The sequence below is a fragment of the Hesperophylax consimilis genome, chromosome 20 (genome assembly GCF_061612785.1).
Source record: "Hesperophylax consimilis isolate HC1 chromosome 20, BYU_Hcon_1.0, whole genome shotgun sequence".
NCBI classification, from domain to species: Eukaryota; Metazoa; Arthropoda; class Insecta; order Trichoptera; family Limnephilidae; genus Hesperophylax; species Hesperophylax consimilis.
The window spans coordinates 15,106,107-15,133,531 of NC_142855.1; the positions used below are offsets into that span (position 1 = coordinate 15,106,107).

At 34.5% G+C, this 27,425-nt stretch overlaps 2 protein-coding genes across 4 annotated transcripts in view; both read right to left on the reverse strand.

The window, feature by feature from the left end:
• The window catches only part of LOC149414159 (uncharacterized), a 60,451-nt gene extending 59,080 nt beyond the window's left edge, over positions 1 to 1,371 (reverse strand). For all 3 annotated transcript variants that reach the window (XR_016303986.1, XM_089643691.1, XM_089643690.1), the window contains exon 1: positions 1,050 to 1,371. Coding sequence is in view for 2 of the 3 variants with exons in the window: in XM_089643691.1 (XP_089499817.1) it covers positions 1,050 to 1,241 (192 nt within the window). In the remaining variant the exon portion in view is untranslated. The remainder of the gene's footprint in view (positions 1 to 1,049) is intronic.
• A 9,961-nt stretch (positions 1,372 to 11,332) lies between these two features.
• Positions 11,333 to 26,987, reverse strand: LOC149414163 (uncharacterized). The gene is made up of 7 exons (XM_089643806.1): positions 26,600 to 26,987; positions 23,215 to 23,337; positions 21,747 to 21,805; positions 20,331 to 20,477; positions 15,353 to 15,515; positions 13,772 to 13,864; positions 11,333 to 13,033 (listed from the first exon to the last, which is right to left on the reverse strand). Exons 2-7 carry the CDS (start codon positions 23,335 to 23,337, stop codon positions 12,875 to 12,877), a joined length of 744 nt encoding a protein of 247 aa, XP_089499932.1. The 5' UTR covers positions 26,600 to 26,987; the 3' UTR covers positions 11,333 to 12,874.
• Positions 26,988 to 27,425: the final 438 nt, after the last annotated feature.

Below are 27,425 nucleotides of genomic sequence, written 5' to 3' on the forward strand. Positions count from 1 at the left end.
ATGAATTGAAAACAAGAATTATAATAAGCTCACGAATTGTAATTGACTGTTAATACATAGGAGCTTTGAAAAATGATGTGAAAATATTTTTGAAATATTTCATGCTAAGAAATTTAATAAGTTAGTTTTGTATGTTAGAAAGGAATCATGAAAGATGTCTAAATGTAGTAATTTTTCGTAATGGGTGTATGTTGTGATTGCGCGAGTAGTTATTTGTATACTTATTGCATAGTAACTTTGGGCATCAGCTACGTGACTGTCAGCTTCAGTTGCTTATGGCAAGCTGTCTAGTTATTTGTAGAATTCTTCGTTAGTGAAACGAAACGAAGAAAAATAATTTGTGCGGTTCCATGATAACTCAACACAGTGACAATTCAACACACTTTTAAAAAGTGATATAGTCATTATAAACGATGAAATTTTTTTTTTTAAACCTAACCTAACCTACTTAACCCAGTTAATAAAGTTTTTATTTCATCACTTTCCATGACTTTATATAACTTTTTAAAGATGTGATGATTTATCCGGTCACCAATTTGTGCATATCGTTGATGGCAATCCATCACCAAGTCATCCAGCAATGCCATTTGATGGAGGTAATAAACCTACATCGGTTGGATTAATATAGGATGTATTCAAGACATCTCAATTGTCTTTCGTTTGGGTAAATTCATCCCCAGTTTTTTGCCTCTCTCGAAAAGTGGTTAAATATGATTTACGCGGTGATGGATTGCGGTCTACGATATAAAAAGTAAGTTACCAAAGATGCACGGCAATAGAAAGGCAAGGAGATGGAGAAGAAGAAGGTGGAGAAGCCATTTCTATCAACATTTCATCAGGGCAATACTTAGCCATTTTTATTTATCATTTTATGGCCCGATTTGACTATTATTTGATTAAATCGTACCATTTCTTCTTCTTGCGATGTCCCCAACATCTTCTACGACTCACAATCGCGTAATTTGCACTATTTTCTCCCGCCATCCGCTGATCACGTCCAAACTTCACAAAAACAATAAAAAAATAACCTCAAAATCATTGGAACTTACTTGCAAGGAGTAGCAGTAAGCCAACATGTCGGAATAAACCTCCGCTTTGCCATAATAATGGTTGGTCTCGTTTACAACTTTGAATTTCCCTTTCTTCATGCAAGTGACGCAAACATTGTATGTTTTCTTTCCCTCCAAGGCTTGCCAGGATTTCTTATCGGGAGACTTAGCCTCCCTTCTCGAAGAGATCATTTCATCACCGAACTGAAATAATCCTGCTATAAATTATAACAATGAGTCATTTTAATGTTGTATTCTAGTTATTGCTTCACTTTTCCTATTTCTAGTATTTCTAGTTGCTAAACAAAACGTCAAACTTCATCGTTCAAATAACAGTGTTTATGAAATTAGTGCAAATATTCAAAATGGAGACGGTGTGTAAAAAGTCCAAACGATTTCAAAATAAATAATATGTACTTGTACGATGTTCAAGTAAAATAATAAAATTTGTTACCAAGTGCCTTTTCATTGCAGCTTGCGTCAAACAATCCAAACTCTATACGCACGCCAGCTCATGAATATTTGTGCACGCTAAAGTAACCTTTAATCAACGATTACCGAAAGATGATTTTTAAATGTCTGTAAAATGAACTCTGACGTTAAGTAATCGGAAAAACACAAAATGGCCGACAGTCTGTTGATATTTTTATGGTTGATTGGTGTTGTTTTTAAATGGCAATGAATTTGTTTGTACCTACCTTCAACACTGATAATTATTTGGTATTTTTTTATTATAAATAATTGTTACTTTATTTAGTTTATGTTATTTCTTTCGTACAGCAACAATTAAAATATACTACACATAAATCAAAGTTGAAATCAAGGTTGGTACTGTATATTATTTGCATATATAGTTAGTAATAACATAGAAATATATTATATACTTGTACAGCGTCTTTGAGGTGATTTTGCACAAAAAAGGCGCTTTACAAATCATCCAAATATTATTTTTATTGAAAGTTTTAACTGTACATCTATAATCTTGTTTCAGAAGATTTATACTATTAACTTCTGATTTTATGTCTGGGTTAAATCTTCCCCATAGGAAAAACTAAACCCTTCCACACACTTTTCCACAAATGATTATCTAGTCAATGAACATTATGCAAGTGCATTATATAAGCAAAATAAATACAAAACAATACAAGAACAACAACACGTCAACTCACCTTAAAATAATTCACCGACTCCAGATATTTTCATATCAGAGGGTTCGGCTCGGTAGAACTTCTAACAGGGCCTATAAATCCTACTGATCCCTCAACATAAATATTTAAAAAATCTTTCGTTATCCTACATGTATTCAAAATGACCGACTTTTGCATCTTTTTGGGTCTATTATGACTAATCGTTCGGTCTGTTAGTATAGTTTTATCATAATATATTTTATAAAATTCGTTTTCTAAAAATTAATTTGGTTCGTATTCATAATATGGTATTATATTACGGCAGTCAATCAAGTTATGTTTTATTATCAAACTTTGGTGAATTATTTTTAAAACTTGATTGTGCCTAAATGTATACTAGGATGGTGCTAATATAGAACATCCCGATATAATATGTTCTATAGTTTCCGGAAAAGCCAAACATTTTCTTCATAAATCATCAATTTGATTTGTATCTTTGATTATATGCTTCCTATAATTTTTAGTATTAATGACTCTATCCTGAATGGCAAGCATAAATCCTTCTATTTCTGCGCTCAACTCTCCAATACTCAACCATTTGTTTGACGAAAATTTGTCAACATACGTTTGTTTGAGATAATTGAAGTGTTTTGCGTGTAAAATTTTATTTGACCAGTAATCTAATAATTCCTGGTTGGGATTTATAAAAATGTTGGCATTCTCATCGCATAAATTTAAAGATGTAATATTTCTATCTGCCTTGCAAATTATTTTGTGCATTTCTGAGCTATGAGCTTTCCTATGGAAAAAAGTTCTTAGCATTTCTACCTGATTTTTTTTTTATTTTTATTTTTTTAAAAAGAAAGACAAACATTCCCGGGTTACGAATAACCCAACAATGTTTGAAAATCTCCTACTACCACCACAGAAAGCCGAAAATGTTGCTTGTGTTGTGATGGAGGACTTAGCCAGCCGAGGAATCGAACACGCGACGCTCGGGTGAGACCCAAGCACTATGCCCACTCAACCACTGACCGATTATGTGGTATATACTATTATTTTTATTAAAGAAGTATATTTGGTAGTCGAATTTCCTTCGTCCTTATTGCGCACCATGGCAATTCGCATATTCATTCAACAAGTAAATATACCTACTGAGAAGCATTTCAGTACAATTTCTTTAAGCCCTGCATTCCGAATTATATTTAACATATTTCTCTTTAACATTTTGTTTAACAAGTTTCTCTAGAAACATTTGAGATTTTAGTAAGACGTTTATCAGAAATAATTCAAATAAATTCCACGGAAAGATCGATTTTCTAGGCCTGCTAGGGCAAAGTCAACCGTAGGTCCGTCATTACGCCGGGCCGCGCGTCGACCATGCGTCGACTATTGTTTTTACACGACTTCATCATTTGTCGTTTTATTTTGGAGATTTGATAGAGCAAATTTAAACATAGGTTTGTCCAATACACTAGGTCCGCGCGTCTCATATTTTTGTGCACAGCTGCTTCACTTACGTCGTTAAAATTCTGGCTTTATTTTAGGGTATTGTCTCGTCTTGAACTGGGACGAAAGAATGAAAAACGAATGAAACACAACAGTTAAAGAAGCGTGATTATATTATAACATTCGTTGCAATTTACAAGAAACTTAAACTAATAACAATAAAAAAGGAACATTTTGTACAAAGTCGGCTAGAAATATTACAATATTTTAAAAAGTACGGAAAACTTAAAAAAACATTTAAGTTATTTTACATAATTTCGTTGAATACATAGGTACTTATAAATTTTTTGAATGGAATTTCAGAGAAATTTAAGAATCTGATAGTATTAATTTGTTAATGACTGTACAGTTCAGGATTTTTGTAGACGGAAGTGGTGCCCTCTGTTATTATCAAAAAGAACCGTCGAAATTTTCAAACCGCGGCAGCGGGTTTTTATTATTGTTATTTAATTTGGGGATTTTAATGAAAAATAAATAAATAATCTAATAAGAATCTTACATTGTTTTAACAGCATTACACAATACACCTGTTAGGTTACCAGATCTTAATAGTCAGGTACTTCCTGACCAGAGATGTGCTATATTTCAAATAAATCCATTTCAAATGGAAATGGAAAATGCAAAATGGGTATTTTCCATTTTGCATTTTAAATGCTTTTCTAAAAACCATTTTGCATTTTGCATTTTAAATGCTTTTCTCAATGCATTTTCCATTTTAAATGCTTTTTTGCAACATTCTTCCTACTATCTCCACTCATCTTTTTTTCATAAGCCCCAAATATCAGTCGGTCCTCAACCTCGCTATGAGAGATAATTTACATTTGTCAAGTTGCTCCCTGGTAGGAGCCCTGGCAATTGAGTGATACCGTTACAAAAAATACTGATTCAAATACTGAACATGGGGCCATGACGCTGTAATATTAAATGTTAGATAGCAGTTTCTATGTTTTTACGTTGGCAACATTTATCCCGCGCAAATTTTTTGCGGTTTCATAATCCGTAGTCGTGGCATTTTTTGATTTACCATCATGTAACATGTTTGTTCTACATTGATGTCCATTATTAAATGACAAAATTGTTTAAAAATTATATAATTATTTTAATTGTTTGACCTGAGAAACCATTTTGCATTTTCATTGCATTTTGAAAATAGGTATTTTGCATTTTGCATTTGAAATGCTTTTCTAAAACCCATTTTGCATTTTCAAATGGAAAAGTTTTGACCCATTTCCATTTTGCATTTCAAATGGTTTTGGGTAATTTTGCACATCTCTGTTCCCGACCTTCCTCTTCACCGTCGCCTTTCCCTCCCAATTTTTATTTTTCAGCCTTTCAAAATGCCATCATGCCAGCCATGAAATTCCGTAGTACACGGAGTACTGATATAAAATGTTTGCTGATTTATTAATAAATATTTTAAAAATGTAACGGACGTACTGCTCCAATATCAGCCGACGCCCCATATTATTAATTTGCTATTTGCCCTGTTATTATTGTCGCCCCATATTATTAATTTGCTATTTGCCCTGTTATTAAAGTAAAATATACTGCCGAAAAATGTAAAATTGTTATGTAAAATGTAAAATTGTTACAATAAACGAAACGTCGGAGCTTGGCTAGAGGTATACGGGCAGAGAAGTATTGTGAGAGCTGGTAAAATCATATTCATATTTTAATTCGGGCACGATTGTTAGAACCGTGCCAAAACGTAGTGGGAAGCCGTGCCGTGCGCCATGCGCCGTCATAGCGTCACAAATGACCGGTGGTACGCCGTCATTACGTCCCACGGGCACGGTTCTGAGGATCGTGCGAAACTACCGGCCGAGCGGCGGTAGACGTCCCGGCGGGGCGCCGCGATAGCGTTGCAAATACGGCTCACGGATTCCAGGAATCAAAGAGAAAGTGGGCCCGTGTGCGCGTCGCGCGCCCGCTGGCGGCTATAAAACGGGCAACAGGCCCTCAAAACGTCAGTTAGCCAGCAACCACCACCAGCTCTACACCTCTCTCTCTGCTCTGCCCTCTACCTCGCTCCGACTTCTGCTTCTACTCGCCTTCTTTCACTCTGACCCCCGCCTCACCCTGGACCACGGACTTGCCTACCCCTTCGGACCAGACTCGGAATCAGCTCAAGAACAAGCGACAAGCTATCGGACCAGCTCTACAGCGGCTTCAGAGACGGCCCCGTTCTACCCCTCCACGCCACTGAAGGACGACATCTTACGCCTCCACAGATTGGGATCACCGGCCCTATCTACAGTCTTGTGTGTCACAATTACGTCTGATACAAAAAATTATTCGTTATCCGGTTAAAAACGGGACTGCAGGCCCATAACAAATGAATCGATAGTTTTCCTAATAAACTTTTAATATAATCACAATGTATCATAAAAATACGATTATTTACTCATTTCGTCATTGTATATTATTAAGGCAAACGCAGGTGTATGAACACGTGTTCCGATGTTAGGAAAGTACAAAAAATATTCGGAAACGGCCTGCAATCCTGTATTTAAACGGATTTTAATAAATCAGCAATACTCATCGTTCCCCGTGTAGTGCTAGCACCGGACAATCGGGAGATTATGAAAAAAAAGGTTTTTCTACTTAACTGATTTAAGAGTGACAGAAGTTAAAAAAAATATACACCTAGTACATATTATTTTACATACAGTTTACATAATAAGTAGGTACCAGTTATACAAGGATAATAATAATAAGTATCGTTAGTACAGGGTTTTCCAATAAGAGGTGTTATTTTGAATAGCCCGCTATTTCGGTAGATGTTACTTTTGAAGCTGTCATTTTTTGACATTTGACAAGTAGAAACTACGCCATTAATAGAAATGGAATGATACACGCTTCAACAACGCATTGAAATTATAAAAATTCACTTGAGTGAATCAAATGTAAATCATCTTGAGTGATGAGGCCCATTTCCACCTCGGTGGCTTCGTCAACAAGCAAAATTGTCGCATCTGGGGCTCGGAAAATCCACGAGTTATTATTGATAAGCCTCTCTTTCCTCAACGTGTGACTGTTTGGTGCGGTTTATGGTCCGGCGGAGTCATTGGACCTTACTTTTTCGAAAATGAGGCTGGAGCAACAGTTACGGTGAATGGATTGCGCTATCGAGAGATGATTAATGATTTTTTATGGCCGGAATTGGATAGTATTGATCTGGACAACGTTTACTTTCAACAAGACGGCGCTACGTGCCACACAAGCAACGAAACCATTGAATTTTTACGGGAAAAGTTTCTTTGAATATCAAAATAACACCTCTTATTGGAATACCCTGTAAACTGTTATTTTTAGGCCAAATCTGTACAGAAAATCATATTGTTTTAATTATTCTAACCTCAAACTAGTAACCATTCTCTAAAAGCAGTTGTTTTTTTATAAATCTATGAAAGTTGTTATTATTTCTATGCGTGTATTTTTTTGAATTTGTAAACTAAGTTATTGTCACCATAGTTTATAAGATTTGTTTTTACCAGATAAAATATATAATTTATTATGGAGTAAAAAAAATTATACATATTGCAATCCCGTAACTAGATAACCGTATATAATTATGGGATTGAGGTTTAAAAAAATACATGGTAAGAATTTTTATGATATTTTTTTATATTACAATGATTGTTTTAAAAAGCACATAAAAACTTATTTTTCTAATAAAATAGTAATTTAATTTTATGCCTTTACCTACATGGTGTTCAGAAATTCGTAGTATAAGCGGAAAACTGAAGAATCAAAATCACATTTTTTTAATAACTTTTTTAAATTGAGCTTTTTCCAATAAATCAAGTCCGAAATTGGATTTTTTTTAAATTTGGGATAAATACCAGATGAAGTCTTAGACTTCGAAAAGTTTGACCCTTTTTACCACGCAAAAAAAAGTTTTTTTTTTCACTTTTTGATTTAGATTACCGCTTGTACTATGGGTTTCCGGACACCGTGCATAAAACCGTTCAATTTTGTTTTAAAATACTAACAGAAATCCGTGTAAGAAATATTCCATATTTTAGGCCTTCATCCATTTGAGTCAATCTCATTTTTGAATTTTTTATATATAATATATTAAATTCTTCAAATAAAATAGATTAATAATTATTAATAATTTCTATTCTAAATTTATGAAATTACTAGTGAATTTTATCTAAAATGTTTTTTATAAGCCGTGGTTAAATGATTGAATTCTTGCCATTCAAATTTGAAAACCAGCACTCTACTAAAAATAAACTCAAAAACATGCTACACCACGGTGAAATCAATAAATATATTTTAATAAAAACAAAAATAACTTTGTACCAACGTATTGACGTACTCCGTGGTAGAGAGGCAAGACTCTCGACTAGCAAAAATATTATAATTTGAGGTTTTTCACGTAAATAGATGTCGCACATTAAAATGAAAATAGGATAATTATCTAAGACACTATCTGTAGAGCATTTTTTTCGAGATGAATCTTGCGATCATACATACAATAAAGATGTGCGTTAAGAAAATGAAGATTATGTTTGTAGTTCTTATTCGAAGTATGATACAGTCACAGACATAGGAATTAATAGACGAGAAGATAATGGCGAGGGGTAAAATCAACTGTTGAAGAACGAAGGGGGTGAAGCTGACTGTGATTCGTCAATAAATCAATCTGACAGTAAATAGGCATCTCGCATTATAATATCACCATTTACTTCTTAAAAGTAAAATCTGCTTTTGAATGAATAGACATTTTTACATGGGAGCGCAAATTACTCGCCACGTTATGAACAAATTTGCGAAGTCCAAATTCGACAAAAAAATTCGGTTCTATTTTCAGAGTCGAATATTTCGTTTAAGTATTTAGTTAAGACACTTTTATAAATGTTCATAATTTACTTCCCAGTAACCAACCAGCTTTGTGTTTCGCGTCCAGACATGTTTCTACAACTGATCCATATAATACGATGTGAATATGCTTAAAATAAAGTAAAATAATGCTTATATATGGAATGTAATACGACAATTGGGTTTATTCTCTTTTTCACATCTATTTTTACAAGTTTTCATATCACAAGTCAACATTTTGCCGTGTTATTTCGTAAAATGAACCGATGATGCCTCGACCATAGTTCGCACAAGAATGATGACGTCACGTTTTCAAAATTCACTTGAGGCCATACGCGAGCACAGCCGGCTCCAATGGAACCGGTATGGGGAGTGGGGATAATACGCTTTTAATCACTTAGGGCAGGTCTACTAATATTCATATGTCTATGTCTAAGACATGTCTGTAGATCATTTAGTTTGAGATTAATCTTGCGATCATACATACAATAATGATGTGCGTTAAGAAAATGAAGATTATGTTGGCAGTTCCGAATATTGAGTCCAGTTAGGTCAGTTGGTAGAGCGGTGTCCCGGCAAGACAAGGGTCCTGGGTTCGAGTCTTAGATGTGACCGTATCTTTTTATGATTTTTCTGTTGAGTCAGTTAGTTAAGAAGTGCCCCGGCAAGCGAAGGCTCATGGTTCAAGTCCTAGACGCGACAGTTTATTTTTCAGTATCAGATTTTCGTTTGAGAATTAAAACGTTCCTTGAAATGAACGCACATGTTTGCCCGTGTTTGCTGACCAATACTGAATAGCCAGGTAATTTAAACATCGATGTATACAAAGTTATTTGTCTTCATTAAATTGAAATGACGTCACATTGAGATAATTGCAAGAAAAATCAATACATATTCATTATATCATATTACAAGTATAACACTTTTTAAAATTTAACTACGTTATTTTTAAATTTTTTATTTACAATAATTATAATAAGAACTTGATGAAAAGCGCTATCCTATTTTATAAATAAAATCCCCATTTTTCGAATCTTATCCCGAATTTTCACACACTTTTTTTCTTATTGAATAATTGATAAATATAAAATAAAAAAAAAATAAAAAAAACAGTATGATGTATTTACTTTTTTTTTACATAAAAAGATTTTTCAATATTTAATAGCTCATAGTAGAAATGAGGCCAATCATTTTAATTAATAATAATAAAAAAATGTTTTCTAAAAAACTAATGTGTTTAGGATACATAATTTGGACGAATGTTACTACTTTGGATGCCACTTTGTGCCTCCTGGAAAATACATACAAAGTTACAAAAAGGATGGATTTAAAAAAATATTGTTTTTTGGGAACATTTTTCAATATTTGAGCAAGCTTCTTGGGTGTGTTTTATGTTGGTCAATTTTAGTATGTAAACTTGATGTTTCATTTAATAAAGCCTAAATTAAATCAATTTCAATATGTAAACTTAACGGTTTGTTTATTAAAGTCTTAATTAAATTTATTTCAAAATGTAAACTTGATGATAAATCAATTTTAGTATTTTTTTTGCTGTTGAACAATTATTTTTTCTAATTATTTAAGACAATATTAGCGATTCTTAGACGAGTGTCCTTGGTTCACGTCCTAGATGTGACCGTATCCTTTTCTGATTTTTCATTGTCAAATTTTCGTTTAAAAATCAACAATATTGTCTTCAATAATAAAATATTACAATTTGAGGTCTTATTTATTTTAGCCAAAAAATAAATAAATAAATTTCCGTAAGTAAATTTGATCTTTGGTTCATTAAAGCCTCAATTTAATTAATTTCAGTATACTTGATGTTAATAAATCATTGAGTACTTATGCAAACCTTATGATTTCTTGAACAAAGCCTAAATTAAATTAATTTTATTTTGTAAACTTGATGTTTGTTCATTAAAGCCTTATTTTGATTAATTTCAGCAAACTTGATGTTAATAAAGCCTAAATAAATCAATGAGTACCTATGCAAACCTTATGATTTGTTGAACAAAGCCTAAATTAAATGAATTTCATTATGTAAACTTGACGTTTTGTTCAAATCTCAATTTAATTCAGTAAACTTGATGTTAATAAAGCCTAAATAAATCATTGAGTACCTACCTATGTAAATCTGATGATTTGTTGAACAAAGTCTAAATTAAGTCAATTTCAAAACGGAAACATGTTGTTTTGTAGCATAAAGCCTAAATTAAATGAATTTCAGTGTATAAACTTGATGATTAGTTGAATAAAACCTAAATTAATTGAATTTCAGTATATAAGCTTGATGATTAGTAAAATAAAGCCTAAACTAATTGAATTTCAGTATATAAAATTGATTATTTGTTGAATAAGGCCCAAAATTAAATTAATTTCAACATGTAAACTTAAAATTTTGCTTAGTAAAGCTCAATTGAAAACAATTTTAGTGGGTTATTAATAAACTTAACTTGATGTTCTGATTAGGCCAATTTGACAACAATTTCAATATGTAAACTTAACGTTGTCTCGAAAGGTCAATTGAAATCAAGTCTAGTGTGTAAACTGAATAATAATATTTTGATGATTTGTATAGCGCTGTTTTTGTGAAAAACCGCCTTGAGGTGTTTAATACAATCATAAAAGTAAATCAATTAAACTCAGTGCACTAAACTTGATGTCTTATTGAATGCAGCTAAACTTGCAAAATGTTTGGTGGGTAAACTTGATGTCTAAATTGAAATAAATTTTAGTGTATTAACTTGATGTCCAAATTGAAATTAATTTTAGTGTATTAACATAATGTCTAAATTGAAATCAATTTTAGTTTGTTAACTTGATGTCTAAATTGAAATCCATTTTAGTATGTAAACTAGATGTTTGGTTGAATATAGCCTACCTTCAATAAATTTTAGCATGCAAACTTACAAACTTACTGTTTGTAAATTGTATAAAATTTACACTACCGGCGATGGCGATGAGTCATGACTCATTTTCTTAAGAGCGGGAGCCATGGTACCGGCTCAAAGAGTCGACTCAATTGAACGACTGCTCAATTGAACGGGAACCGTGAGTTCGAAGTGCTGAAGCAATGAGAATACTGTGTTCGCCCGATACGACTCCCTCTCTACGACTCCCCTTCTACGGCTCCCAGCTAGGTAGTTAGTATGTGTAGGTATATATGTCCAAGTACAGAAGTCGGACGCCAGATGTCTCTGAGTATGTAATAACAATTAATACTTAGAAAATTTTGATGGCGGTATACGGCTAAAACATCTCCTGATAAAAAAGAGCTAGTTCAACTGTGCGGCTCGCTCGTAAACGACTCATCGCTAGAGTAACCGGGATATTTTATTGTGTCAAGCATAATTTAAAATCAATTTTACTATGTAAACTTGATCATTTTCTACACTGCTAATAAATGTTCAATCTATACCGAATTGAAAGGTGATACCGTCAATTTAGACGAGTTCTTTCGAGAAAACTGTCTAATGATAAAAAGTCATTAGACAGGCAAAACTTTAAAAAAAATCAATTTCACGAGAAGCGAGAAAAAATTGAGCTTACAATTTGGACACGCCTCTCCAATACACTTATATCGATTTATGTATTCAGTGCAGTTATAACAAACATAAAAAACACACAGATTTTAACATGTATTCTGAATTGAATGAATATCTGAGAGATGTTATTGAAAACGTGATTTAGGCAAAGCCACAGAATTAAGTTATTAATTAAGGTCAAATTAAGGTGTGCAGAAAGGATGTTGTTTGTTTGTTAGTAGTTCGGTAGCGTTCGTTGGTTGCTCGCCACGCCACAGTTGCCCACCGGCAAGGTCTCTTGCTTTTGGTCGAACTATAAATAGTACTAGGGCCAAATGAGATGTAAGATTAAACTTAGGCAAAAAGTCAGCAAAGTACCTATAAATTGGCGGCCTAGAACTAAGGTCCAATGAGGTGTAGAACTAGGGTAAAAACAGGCCTAGAACTAGGGTCAAATGAAGCCTAGAACCAATGCTAAAAGAGTGAAAAATGTAAGAAGCAATTTGGGCAAAGTATAAATTTGCGCCTAACTCAGCGCCTTGAACTACGAACATATCAGACCTAGAATCAATGCTAAAAGACTGAACTTGGGGCCTAGAATGTTGTCAAAACTAGGGCCAAATGAGGCATAGTATGAGTCACCCCCATGTTAGTAAGATTTAATTTGGGAGTACATAAATTGGCACCCAGCTTGGGGCCTAGAATGATGACCAAACAAGGCCTAACACTAGGTCTAAATGAGGCATAGAGTCATGTTAGTAAGAGATGTTTAAGATGCAAATTGGCGCCCAACGTGGGGCTTGGAACCAGGGTTAAGTGAGGCCCAGGGGGCCTACCGCTCGCAGACTCCATCCAGCTCCGGCCCCTGTCCGGCTCCTTCCTCCAGGGTGTGCAGCCAGTCGAAGATCATCATGTTACGCTCGTATTTGGATAGGGGACGCCCGCGCTCTCTCTCCACATCGCGCAGAGTAAGCGCGGCACCGCGTGACACCTATAAGACACATTTTATAGATGACATTTTTTTAAAACAACTCGGGTCAACAGATCTAAAAAAGAGAGATCACCAAGCTTTTTCTCATTGCATTTAAAAGTTTGCTATAAAGCAACATTTATTTAATTTTTGAAGGGTATACTGATCAATGTAATATATCATTGAAACAGAACAAGAAAATAAACAGATAATGGTCTAAACTGGGAATTGAACCCATGATCTCCGTCTTACCGGGACAACGGCTTTACGCTGGTCTAGTAATGTGTAATTTCTATCACCTAAGAAATTCTAAAAAAAGTACTATAGGATGCATATATCTTATACTGATTTATAAATGTGCAAATTCTAACTATACAATTGTAAATGTTCTCCAAAATGCCCTGGAAAGAATCTCAGACTTGTGATGTCCCGAAAGAAACCATTCATCTGTTCTGAATGCAATTACTAATGTTATCCAAATTGAGCCTGGTAATAAATTACATCTTTGCGATTCTTTCAAGGATAAAGAAACCATCCTGTCACTTCGAATGCAATCAACAATGTTCCCAAAATTTGTTTTGACAGCATCGCCATTCCATTGTAAGAATATTATGTAATAAATACACAATTTGGCTGTCCTGAAACGGGAATCCTTCCCAGTTGGACAGACAAAGGTTCATTTTGTTATGTATTGTTTGTAATTTATATATATATAAAATAAATAAATATCTATTAGGTAAATCTTTATCTATTTCTTACCTCCAGTCGGTCGAGGTTAAATTCACTGTGCGACATTCTTTCCAGGGCCTTGTAGGTGGTCATAAGGCGCCTTCGGATATACACTTGGCGGGTCTAAAAACAAAATAAAATTCAAATCATTGGTTGCCCCAACGTTAGACGGAACAACGCACAAAGGAGCAAATAAAAGGAACAAAACCGAATGGTATCAAAAATCAATAGTTACAGACTCCCGTAATGATAGTACCAGTATAAGCTCTCTAATTAAAAATTTAGGCGTATTAGATCTTTCAAAAAATTATATATAAAGATGCAAATGTCGGTCATTTTGAATACATGTAGGATAACAAAAGATTTTTTAAATATTTATGTTGAGGGATCAGTAGGATTTATAGGCCCTGTTAGAAGTTCTACCGAGCCGAACCCTCTGATATGAAAATATCTGGAGTCGGTGAATTATTTTCCCATTTGATCTCTTGTGAGTTGACGTATTGTTCTTGTATTGTTTTGTATTTATTTTGCTTATATAATGCACTTACATAATGTTGATTGACTAGATGATCATTTGTGGAAAAGTGTGTGGAAGGGTTTAGTTTTTCCTATGGGGAAGATTTAACCCGGACAACAAAATCGGAAGCATAAAAAAATTTGGATGTTAAAGAATTATATTAAGAAATATAGAATTAAATTTTTTTTAAAGGAGAAACTAATGTTTATAAGACAAGGTTTTTTATGCATAGCACAAAGAATAACAAATTATTATAAGCAATAATTAGTCGCTAAATATCCATACAAATTGAAAGGGAGATAGATATGTGAATACGAATTTTAAAGGAAAAACGCTTATATTAAAAACGATAATAATTAAGGCGATGCACTACGTCGTGTAATATTTCAAATTGAGCCTCTATCAATAACAACCCTTACGTAAATGGCGATAAGGTTTAAATTCCCGCTTAACACCATCCGCCTGTTTTAATTTATGCAGGAAAAAAACATGGCCAAAAAGTGCCCTTTATTTTATTTTGTTGATGTTCAGGCATAAATATTTAATTTTTTTCCGATCATTTTATAAATAACTTAATTTGCCACATTATACAATAAAATCATAAATAAAAATGGGTTCGTAAGTAGGAGATTTTGAACTTTAAAGCAGTTTTCATAGGCCTATACATTATTTTTTTCTGGGTTTATAAAAAGACTTATCTAAAAAATACTCGATTATTTCAAAGGCCAAGATGTATTCTACTCGCAGTATTTAATTAAAGCATCTGAAACATATCTAGGCGACCAAATTTTCAAACCAAAAACACATGATTTTGCATTACTACGTATGACATCGCCTCAAGCGAAAATGGTGAAAATATTTAATAAAACACGGCTCGTTGAAATAGAGCAAAAATCTGTCGACAAATGCTTTAGTTGCATTTATAGATACACTGTGAATTTTTTCATCCCTATAACATATTAAATAACAGAATATATAGAAATGTTAGGTGTCTTTCATGACAAAAGTTCCTCAGAGCACCTTCGATTGAAATACTGTTAATACAAGGTAAAATGACTTACCTCTGTGACAGGCGAGTAGTAGGTGTGGGTGACCTTCTGCGGAAGCGGCTGCAGCAGGTCAGGGGGCGCGGGGCGGTGCGGAGAGGGCAGGCGCGAGTCCCCCACGGCCACCCAGGTGCTGCAGGAACGGGAGGCCGCCCCCGCTAGCCAGGCGCCCCCGCCGCCCGCCCAGCTCAGACGGGCCTCCGAGCCCCCACTGCACACACAACACAACACTCATTATAGCCTTCCCGTACCCAATGTGAAAAGAAGAAGAAGATGGTTTGAAATTCAGATTTGTAAATTTGAATGATAGAGGGAGCGCGCCAATATTAAAAATAACTATTAAAAATTAAGGAGAAGCTTAATGCTAAATAACTACAGGGTTTTCCAATAAGAGGTGTTATTTTGATATTCAATAGTAAAAGATCAATGGTTTCGTTGCTTGTGTGGCACGTAGCGCCGTCTTGTTGAAAGTAAACGTTGTCCAGATCAATACCATCCAATTCCGGCCATAAAAATCATTAATTATCTCTCGATAGCGCAATCCATTCACCGTAACTGTTGCTTCAGCTTCATCAGTCAAACCCTTGACTCTGTGCAGAAACGGGCGGTCCGTTTGATAGATTCCCCAATCTTAACAAGCGGACTGCAATCTTTAGAGCACAGGCGTCGGGTAGGTATGCTGTCCTTGTTCTATCGGTATTACAATGGAAGATGCTCTGAGGAACTAGCGTCATTGATCCCTTCGGCACCGGTGCGTAGTCGGGATACACGCCAAACGCGCGCCCAACATTTGTACACGGTTGACATTTGTCACATGAGAACGGGTCGCTTCTACGATTCGTTCTTAAGTTCAACAGCTCGGCTGTGGAACGAACTGCCGGCCTCTGTGTTTCCTCCCTCCTACAACATGGGACTCTTCAAGACCCATGTTCACTCCTTCCTCTCCACAAAAAGACCCTCCACACAGCATCCCCAAAGATGACATAGGCCCTGAGGGAAATTATTTTCTTCAGGGCCTCTTGTGTGGAGTTAACATACAAAAAAAAATTCTTTCCAAAAAGTAAGGTCCAATGACTCCGCCGGACCATAAACCGCACCAAACAGTCACACGTTGAGGATAGAGAGGCTTTTCAACAATAACTCTTGGGTTTTCCGAGCCCCAGATGCGACAATTTTGCTTGTTGACGAAGCCACCGAGGTTGAAATAGGCCTCATCACTCAAGATGATTTGCATTTGATTCACTCAAGTGAATTTTAATAATTTCAATGCGTTGTTGAAGCGTGTATCGTTCCATTTTTATTAATGGCGTAGTTTCTACTTGTCAAATGTCAAAAAATGACAGCTTCAAAAGTAACATCTACCGAAATAGCGGGCTATTCAAAATAACACCTCTTATTGGAAAACCCTGTATTTTGATTAATTTTTATAACGAATTAGTGTACATTATGAATACTAAAAAATATGCTTTAGATAAATTGAAGGTTTTCCTATCGTTTCGCTTGAGTTAAGTAGAAATAAAATAATAAATTACTCAATAAAAAATATAAATAAAAACCACAAAAAAAAAAAAAAATCTATAGAAATGTATGAACGCGTAAAGGAAACAAATTAAAAAATACAGTATTATAGCTAAGATTATTTGTGACAGTTTCACTTGATTATTTTTTTTTGCTTTCTTATAAAATTATTTACATAATAAATAAAAACCAGTTTTATGTTTGAAATTGAACGTTTCTAGACTCCGTTGAAGCCTATTACCAACAATGGTATACCAAGAATATAAACATTTTTGGCTTGTAGCTTCCTCTTAATAATAACTAGCTTATATAGTTGACTAGCTGACGTGTTCCCGGCTTTGCTAGGGGTTATCCTTATGAGATAGATATATCCCATCGTGGACTTTTCTGTAGGCCTTTTCAAGATATACAATTCCGTAGAACATTATTTTGCTGTATCTCATAAGGTTTAGCCAGCGTTAGCAATGTAAGCGCCTGAAAATATTTTTTTACGACTTGATTACAAAACATTGACTTTTCTCTACTTTCTATAAGTATAATATGCATGTATTATATATGTAAACCTTCCGGAAGAAATTCTCTAAATGATAATGAAAACCCTATCAAAATCCGTTGAATAGTTTAGAAGAACTAAGCGCACAAACTGACAAATGCAGACAGCGACTTTATTTTATACTATTTAGAGATTACATACTATATCTGGTAAGATTGTACAATCTACAAAAATGTTCCGTTGATAGAATGCATTGTCATCGACAACGAGTCGATATGCCTAGTTTCAGCTCGTTTGGATGTCGGAGAGTCGGTTAATTTCCACTTCATCACAATCATCAAGAACAATAAAACAAACCGTATATCGAAATTAACTTTACATATTGTACACCCTTCTAAAGCATCGATGACACGGGGCTAGTTTACAAGCTACAAGCCAGCGAGTTCGCTAGCAGCTTGTAAACTAGCCCCGTGTCATCGGCTGTTTTACAATCTGCTAGTTGACTATCCGATTGTAAAAAAGCAGCGAGTAAAATAGAAAGACGGGCTAATTTACTCGCCATTCGCTGGCGTGTTGGCTTACAAGCTAGTTAACTAGCCGTGTGTCATCATCGCTGCTAGTAACTAGTTGCGAGTATCTTTGCGTTTTGGCAGTCAGCAAAAAATGTCAACGGAAGTAGTTCGCGCGGCAGTAGTTATCTTAGCTTATGCTATCAAGAAGGATTTACAACGAAAACATGGATTTTTCAATTTTATTTATTTCTTGTCTGTATACGTCTTTTATTCATTTCATTTTTGTCTTCAGTTGCTTCACATCCATACCGACAGTTAGTTGTTTTTCGTTAAGTTTAATTAAGAGGTATTTGAAAATTTCATCCTTTACTTTTGTGTTACAATACTCTTTGTCTTTTATATTCCATAAAATAGGGTATTGTTCGTAGATGTTGAGAAACTCTGTAATATCACGCGTGTTACATTTTTCAACTTAAAAAAATAAACGATAGAATGCAAACAACACGTCACGCAAAATAACACGTGATTCCAACTCGCTAGCTAGTTCGCTACTGAGCATAAATATACCACTCTCTAGATCGATATCTTCCGGCTTTTTGTATCCAACAGAATTATACAGTACTTAACCACAGATATACAAGCAGTACCTACCGTGCGGAGCAGAGCAGTAGACAAGGTAGAGGAAACTCAAGGCCATTTAAAAAAATATACGACCATAGACAACATAATTGCTCTCAGCCTACTCTATTCACTCACTAGCCCAAAAAAACTATTATAAAAATAAAAATGTCCTTGAAGCAGAAAAATGTCGAAATGTTTTCCAAGGGCAAGGTTCATCTGACTAAGAAAATAAACTTTTACAGTGCATTTCCTTAAGATGAAACTTGTTAATCTGAGAAGAAGAAACCCAAAATGACAAGAAATTTGCAAAAACACTGAAGAAAATTTCCAAAACATGATTGTCCGACAGTACGACGAAAAATTCCGACATTTTTCAGCCTCATGAACTCATGGTTACATATGTTTAAAAATCTTTAATTTCACCAAAACAATAAGATAAAACAGGATAACACTAATCAATAACATGAATAAGTTTATCGATATAATAAATAACATTTATACGTTGTGGAGGAAGACATATGTCAAGTATCAAGCATTGTTCAAAAAACCGAACGAATAACCTAAAACTGTTAATTCACTTTAAACTTGAACTTACGTAGGTAGGTTGAATATAATATGTTTATAACTCGCTAACACTATACTGGCTTATATTGTATTTTTATCACGAACAACTTTAACACGCAATATTTTCGACGGAAATGATAGTATTTCGGCAGCAAATGACAACCCGCGTGTATAAATAAACCACTGTCATTTTGTTTGAATGATTTGAAAACTGTCAAACGGCATAATTCCGTCATCTCTTTCTGTTACACGAGTCATTATGGTAGAGAGCGAGAGAGATCAAACCAATCCTTCTGTTCTCACCAATGAGATCTGAGCTTTTAGCCATATTATTCGTTTTCTATAAGAATTTTGAGGTGGGCGTGGCGGTTTCAAATGAGTTTCATGGCCAAAGCTTAGTTAAATGCCCCTGCTACTGAGCGAGTGGAAAGTTTTGTGTGTCATCGACACTCGCTAACTCGCTTACTCGCTAGCTTGTAGATTCGTCGACTAGCAGCTCGTAAACTAGCTCCGTGTCATCGATGCTTTAGGTACAGTGGCTAGTAAATAAATCAAATCATTGAATATAAAGATAATAATTATAAATCGAAACGAAACATGAAAAAGAACAAGACACATAAAACAAAAAAGATAATGGTCTCAACTGGGAATTGAATCCAGGATCTCTATTCCTGACTCCTGACATGGCCCGACTCAAGTATCTGATTCACTTGATCGTGCCATGTCTTCCTCGGGAGTCCCCGATCTCTGCCACCATTCACATTTGCGTCATATATTCTCCTTACATGCCCAAAGTATCTGAGCGTCCTTTTCTTAATCTTACTCATTACGATTTATCTTCAAATTTATCACACGATCATACATGGTTTCACCACACATACGCCTCAGAGATCTCATTTCTACAGCATTCAGTCTAGTTTCATCCTTTCTCTGGCAGTTCCGTGCCTCACTTAGGGTAGGTACCAGCACTCTATTGTGGACTGCTAGCTTCGTTTCTGTGGATAGTTTTTTGTTAGCGCCAACTGTGTCCAGTTCTCCATTAATGGAGTTACCTGATAGAGTAATGTTATATTTTTTACCAAAAAATGATTTAAACAACGAATTGTATTTCTTTCGTTATTTTTTTTAAAGCCTAGATCACACGATCTATTCTACGATCCGTGAATAGAAACCCAAATATGAATGAACGTCAACATTCGTTTTATAAATTGACCATAGATTCCTATAAAATAGATCAAGTCTGAACACAGCATAAGTTTTAATCTAGATCCAACAATTGTTATCCCTCTACGCTGGAATATTATTATAAAACGGTTACCATCTGGCTGTTGGTGGGGGCGACAGCGCGCGGGGCACGTCCCCCGTGCTGAGGGACCTACGTAGCCCTAAGGCTGAGCACAACAGGGCGCAGCCTCGCAGCAGCTCCGCCGCGGAGTCCAGGTCCAGGGGCACGTCGCTCGGCCGTCTGCATCAAACGCAAATACGAACACAACAAACATAATAATTAGTAAGTGCCAATTATATATCGGTAACTGCCAAATTACTTTAGTAAGTGTCAATTTTACATTAGTAAGAACCAATTTTACATTAGTAAGAACCAATTTTACGTAATTAAGAACCAATTTTCAATAAATTCGCTTTACAGTCAAATTTAGGAAAAAAGTGACAATTTTTTTTAACAGTGTAGATATTATATATGTTTTTTATATTAACTCCACACAGGAGGCCCTGAAGAAAATAATTTCCCTCAGGGCCTATGTCAACTTTGGGGATTCTGTGTGGAGGGTCTTTTTGTGGAGAGGAAGGAGTGAACATGGGTCTTGAAGAGTCCCATGTTGTAGGAGGGAGGAAACACAGAGGCCGGCTGTTCGTTCCACAGCTGAGCTGTTGAACTTAAGAACGAATCGTAGAAGCGACCCGTTCTCATGTGACAAATGTCAACCGTGTACAAATGTTGGGCGCGCGTTTGGCGTGTATCCCGACTACGCACCGGTGCCGAAGGGATCAATGACGCTAGTTCCTCAGAGCATCTTCCATTGTAATACCGATAGAACAAGGACAGCATACCTACCTGACGCCTGTGCTCTAAAGATTGCAGTCCGTTTGTTAAGATTGGGGAATCTATCAAACGGACCGCCCGTTTTTGCACAGAGTCAAGGGTTTTCGATGTGTTTGTTTTACATTAAATCAGTGTCACTTTTACATCGGAAGAGGCATATTTTACATTGGAAAGCATGTGATCAAGTGAGGTAGCGTTTCACATTTGCGAGTGTTAATTTTAAGTTAGTAATTGTCATTTTACTCAGGAAAGTGTCAACTTTTCATTAGTAAATGTCAATTATACTTTGTTAAGTGTCAAATTTCATTAGTAAGTGCCAATTTTACCACGGAAAGCGTCGATTTTACATTAGTAAGTAATTACATTAGTAAGTGACAAGTTTACATTTTTAATTAACAATTGCACATTGGTAAATGTTAAATGTCAATTTTACATTAGTAAGTGTCAATTTAATATGAGTAAGTATCAATTTTACAAAGCCTGTTGCCAATTTTCATAAGTAACTGTCAAATTTTTGAAAGTAATGCTAATTTGCAATTAGTAAGCGCCAATTTACATTAGTATTAATATCATATTAACGAAAAAAAATGGTTGACAGCACCATTATCAAATGACCGACTCTCTTAGAACAAATATAAACATTTCTCAACATATTCCTCGACAAAAAGTACTCACTTATTTATTTTTATCTCGGGATTTGGACTTGGTCCTCTCTGTACCAGGTCCACAGGGGTCTGTAATTAAAAAAGAGCAACTTGAATGATTTGTTTTTGTTATTTTCTGAGCGAAAATATTTTCCTTAAAATTGTGGAGTGAATGTAAAAAAGCCTTCTAGATTGGAGCATTTAAAAAACCAGAGCCAACATGCCAACTATGGCATTCCCGATTAGTGTATGTTATACGAATCGAACTATAATGTCAACAATTTTTCAAATTTTCTAAAACAACTTAAATTTAAATTAAAAAAATGATTTATTTAAATGAAAAAGTTCGGGAAGTGATTATAATAATGGTAGTAGATACAAACATAAACCGTAAAGTTTTCGAATTCAAAGGCTCTTAAAAAAACAGTACTTAGGTACAACACATTTGTTCAGTTTGCAATGTTTTCTGTGTATTTCAAATGTGTACTAGATTAAATTATCTTTGAAATATTTGCATTTGAAAAAAACATTGATCTTTCTAAAAAATACATTTTTGATATCAAACATGAAAATGCTAACAAAAAAACTTACCAGGACATTTTGACTCTGAACGTCATTAATTTTGAAATAATTCAGTATTTATAAAACATATTCCTTTTGTGTAGGAAATAAGTAATAAAACTGTTACTTCACTTTTTATAACGTTTATACAATAAAATAATGTTTTAACTTTAGTGAAAAAAATGCCAAAATTCGTAATCATGAACTTTGACAATTTTTTAAAATTTTATCCATGTAATAATTTATAAATATTTGATACAAACTATGAAGAATAATTATTTATCTTTTCAATGACGAACATATCACATATCTACGCATTATAGAAAAAAAGATAAAAATACCTACTTATATGTAATATATTGACGGCCCGGTCATCTGTCTTTCAGAGGCTATAATGGAATATGCTGTTTGTGGCTAGAAATGAAGGGTGAATGCATCTTTTCTTCAACATAAATAATTGTTCTTGTAGTAATTAAGTTGAAACCAAGTGCTATTTTTATATTTTTTGCAAATGGTAATGAAGAAATGTAAAAACTTTCATTTTCTGTTATTGTTTACATGCGGTTTTCATGGATGCAAATCAGTCATAGATGTGTGACGTTGTCACTCTTTACTCCCGGCATATTAGCGTATTAGATACTCTCAGTATCATCCCGGTGAAGGATCATCATTCAGAATCGAAACATTGTACCAGCTCTGAATAGCGATGTCCCTCCCGTATCCTTTAGCCTTACAACGTACCCCTATTCGGGATGCCATAGTCTCATTGGCCCCAGTTAGGAGGGAGCAGTTAGGACTCCTGTACGGTATTCACATAAATAAACAAGCCACAAAAAACCTAGATAAGTTGTTACTTACACTACAGATAATTCATAAATAAGACTTTAAATGCACAAAAACTTATGTATATGTTATATAATTTATGTTGTTTGGCTTACTTTGCATGTTAGATGACGCCCAATGGATAGAGAGGACACTGACAAAAGGGAAAGGTCCGTTGCCATGGACTCGTGCGAGGGAGAACGCAACATGGTGCGGGGCAGCTTCTCTAATGAGCTCATCTGTTGACAGAAAAGGATGCCTATATGCTGTGACAGGTTATAGACAAATCGTAGCATGTGATGTTGTTACATGTCAAATTTATCTAAAACACAAGATGTTTTCACAAGTCAAAGTTATCCAAAACACACGATGCTGTGACGAGTCAAATATATCCAAAAAAACCCCCGTTGTGACCTGTCAAAGATATCCAAAACATATCCATAACACACCATGTTGTGACGAGTCAAATATATGCAAAACAAATACTGTTGTGACCTGTCAAAGATATCCAAAACATACCGTGTTTAGACAGGTCAAAGATATCCATAACACATCATGTTGTAATACTTCAAAGATATCCATAACACACTATGTTGTCACAAGTCAAAGATATCCAAAACATACCATGTTGTCACAAGTCAAATATATCCAAAACACGCCATATTGACGCAAATCAAATATATCCAAAACACACCATATTGTCACAAGTCAAATATAACCAAAACACATTATGTTGTCACAAGTCAAATATATCCAAATATAGTTTTTCTGATGTCGTAAGTAACTTTCATGTTTTTTTAAAACACATCTATTCGAATTTCACTTTGAGCTGAAACTTGTCAGATAGACTCGTCGTCGACGACAATGCATTCTATCCTTCCTACCCATGAAATGGAGTCGAAAACTCGCCAAATGCCGATCGGATAGGACAGACATTTATTTCGTATACCAACTGCTGTAATATCGCCCGATTTCAGAGAAATCCGTATGTGTCCGCGTGAGTGTACGTGATTGCCACTAAAAGTTGATAGAATGCATTGTCATCAACAATGAGTCTATCCGATGAGTTTCAGCTCGATCGGATCTCGGGAAGTGGGTTAATTTCCGCTTCCAAGAAATTCGAATAGATTTATTAAAAAAAAAAAAAAACATATATCGACTAGTTGAAGAAACTCAAAACACAAAATTTTACCCGAGGAACAAAATAAAGCACAAACCCTTCTATACAGGGTGTATCGGCACGTACCCGACAAACTTTAACCAGCTATTCCTTAGCATATTTGGAGTAAAAAATCTTATGTGCACTTTGCTGTCCGGTAACGTTTTTTTTAAATAAAAAATTTATTATTCATATTTTCACCACATGTCACCACTGTTTTATCCTTTGTCAAAGTTTGAAAACCCATCTGGCAAATATTTTATTCGAATTCCGTTGAATAATGCACGTGTGTACCTATATTGGCGCACACTTACAATCACAACGAAATGGCACGGCACCATTCGTCTCATTTTTAACTATTATTATTTAGTGTGTGCGAAAGAGCGAAGACGCTTTTCGACATACTTGCTTATAACAGCTGTTGAACACGAAACGCAATGCCAATGACAGTGATGTAGTGTGGAAATTTTAAATATTTTTGTTTTTAATTGAAAAAAAAATGCTACCGGACAGCAAAGTGCCCATAACATTTTTTACTCCAAATGTGCTAAGGAATAGCTGGTTAAAGTTTGTCGGGTTAGTGCCGATACACCCTGTATAAATAAAAATGTTAATGTTAGTTTGTTAATAATCTGAAATCTCCGGAAGTTCTTCACAGATTGCTTTGAAATTTTGACACAATGTTGCATTCGAATACGCGCGTGTTTTTATATCTTATACCTTTATTATAAAGATATCACCTGAGACAGGTAAACATAACTTTTTGAAAAACTTCTTCATCTGTTGGACATAAAAGCAACAAGCGCTATTGTTTCTCTATCTTCACCGACAGACTGAGTCACAGAAACGCGGGGCGTACAGCTAGTACATTAAATAACAAAACATTCGTAATACTGTCGTAGGTACAATGTTTAATCACGCACACGCATAAGGGATCTCATTTCTACAGCATTCAATCTACTTTCATCCTTTCTCTGCCAGTTCCATGCCTCACTTCCGTACACCAGGGTAGGTACCAGCACTCCATTGTGGACAGCTAGCTTCGCTTTTTTGGACAATGTTTAGTTAGCTCCAACTTCGTTCAGTCCTTCATTAATGGAGTTACCTGCATTTCCCCTTGTTTCAATATCTCTGTCAACCTTCCCATCTCTCTAGAACATACTTCCTAAATACACAAACTCATCCACCTGCTCCAAGTATTCCTCATTCACAGCTATATTGCACACTGTTTTCGTACTCTCTCTTTCAAACACCATTACTTTAGACTTACTTATTCGTCATAAACTTCACATTACATAACACGGGTTTAGGAACCTATTTGACTTACTTTTAACCAGTGATTCTTGACATTATTTGGAGTAAAAAATGAAAATGATATTTTGATCTCCGGTAACGTTTTTGATGTTTGTTTTTTTCAACTTAACACATATAAATAAGTAGTTATTGGACTGTTCGGGCGAGAGGCTCAGCCGGTTGATAACCAATAACGGTAATCGGATAACTAATCAAAATTACAATTCAACACACCTATAAAAAGTGTTATAAAGTTATAAAAAGTGATGAAACAAAAACTAAGTTAAATAGGTTACATATGTAACTATTTAATCTAGTTTTTGTTTCATCACTTTTAATGGCTTTATATCACATTTTAAAGGTGTGTTGAATTGTCATTTTGAAGAGTTATCATGGAACCTGCTGCGTATAAACAGGATGAAATTTTCGCGAGTTGAACCACGGATTTTTCGTGAGAGACGACTATCGTGTTATTTGCAATGTTCAAAATAGATAATACACTTAATTGAAGAAGAAAATATTAATAAATTTAAACGAAACACCAAACAGTAAACACAGTAAGTACCTATTTATTAAGGCGAAGCTGCTAAATGACTATTTTGATTATTCTTTATAACGAATCGGTGTACATTATGAATACCAAAAAATATGCTTTAGGTAAATTGAAGGTTTTCCTATCGTTTCGCTTGAGTAGATTACAAATAAAAAATAAATTACTCAATAAAAAATATAAATGCAAACTACTACAAAAAATATTTTTTCAATAGAAATGTATGAACGCGTAAAGGAAACAACTTAAAAAAATACAGTATTATAGCTAAGATTATCTGTGATAGTTTCACTTGATTAACTTTTTTGCTTTCTTATAAAATTATTTACGAAATAAATAAAAACCAGTTTTTTGCTTGAAATCGAACGTTTCTAGACTCCGTTTGTCAAGCGATTTTAATGCCTATTACCTACAATATAAGGTGTACCAAGAATATACACATTTTTGGCTTGAAGCTTCCTCTTTTTGTCGACTAATATTTGTTATCTTATCAACTTACTGTAAATTCGTAATTTGTTGTTTGTGGGACCAATTAATCATAAACAACCATCACTTAAAATCACAAAATCACAAGTCGTTAAAAACTTGTCAATATTATCGAAACACCATAAAAATGACTTCAATTGCGTTACAAACTACGCCATATATCGATGTTTGACGCTATCACGACATGATTTCGTAACACTAAAAGCAAAAACGCAATATTTTCACTTCCAGATTGAAAAACGCAGCTAAAAACTGCGACATTTCAATGTTTTACGAACAAAGTACGCTTTAAAATGATTGTTTGTCCATTTTTATTTCATTTTTTCGATAAATAGTCACTGTTTTAATGTTTTTTAACGCGGTTTTAGCGATATTAACGGTTTATTTATGTTCGTTGTACCTATCGATTTAGCCGGCTAGCGTATTTTGCAAGGGCGAACACCCACAAATGTAGGTTTAAAGAAGCATTAGGAGAGAGGGACGGAACAGGGTTGGCACATACATTATCTAAAAGGGTAGTTTTCGACGGTAACCGGATAACTCATCAAAATAACAATTCAACACACTTATAAACAGTGTTATAAAGTTATGAAAACCTATCAAAAAGATATCAATACAACATAAAAAAAACCAAAAACTTTAACTCCATACAAGCCAGTAAACTGTTATACATATCTCTAGTTAGAAGAATAATTGAATACAACTCAGTAGTTTGGTCTCCCTCTTACAAAATTCGCATTAATAACATTGAGCGAATACAAAAAAAAAATATGCGTTTTATAAATTTCAAATTAAATATCCCACTAGAAGACTTACAATATCATTTCTTATTAACATAT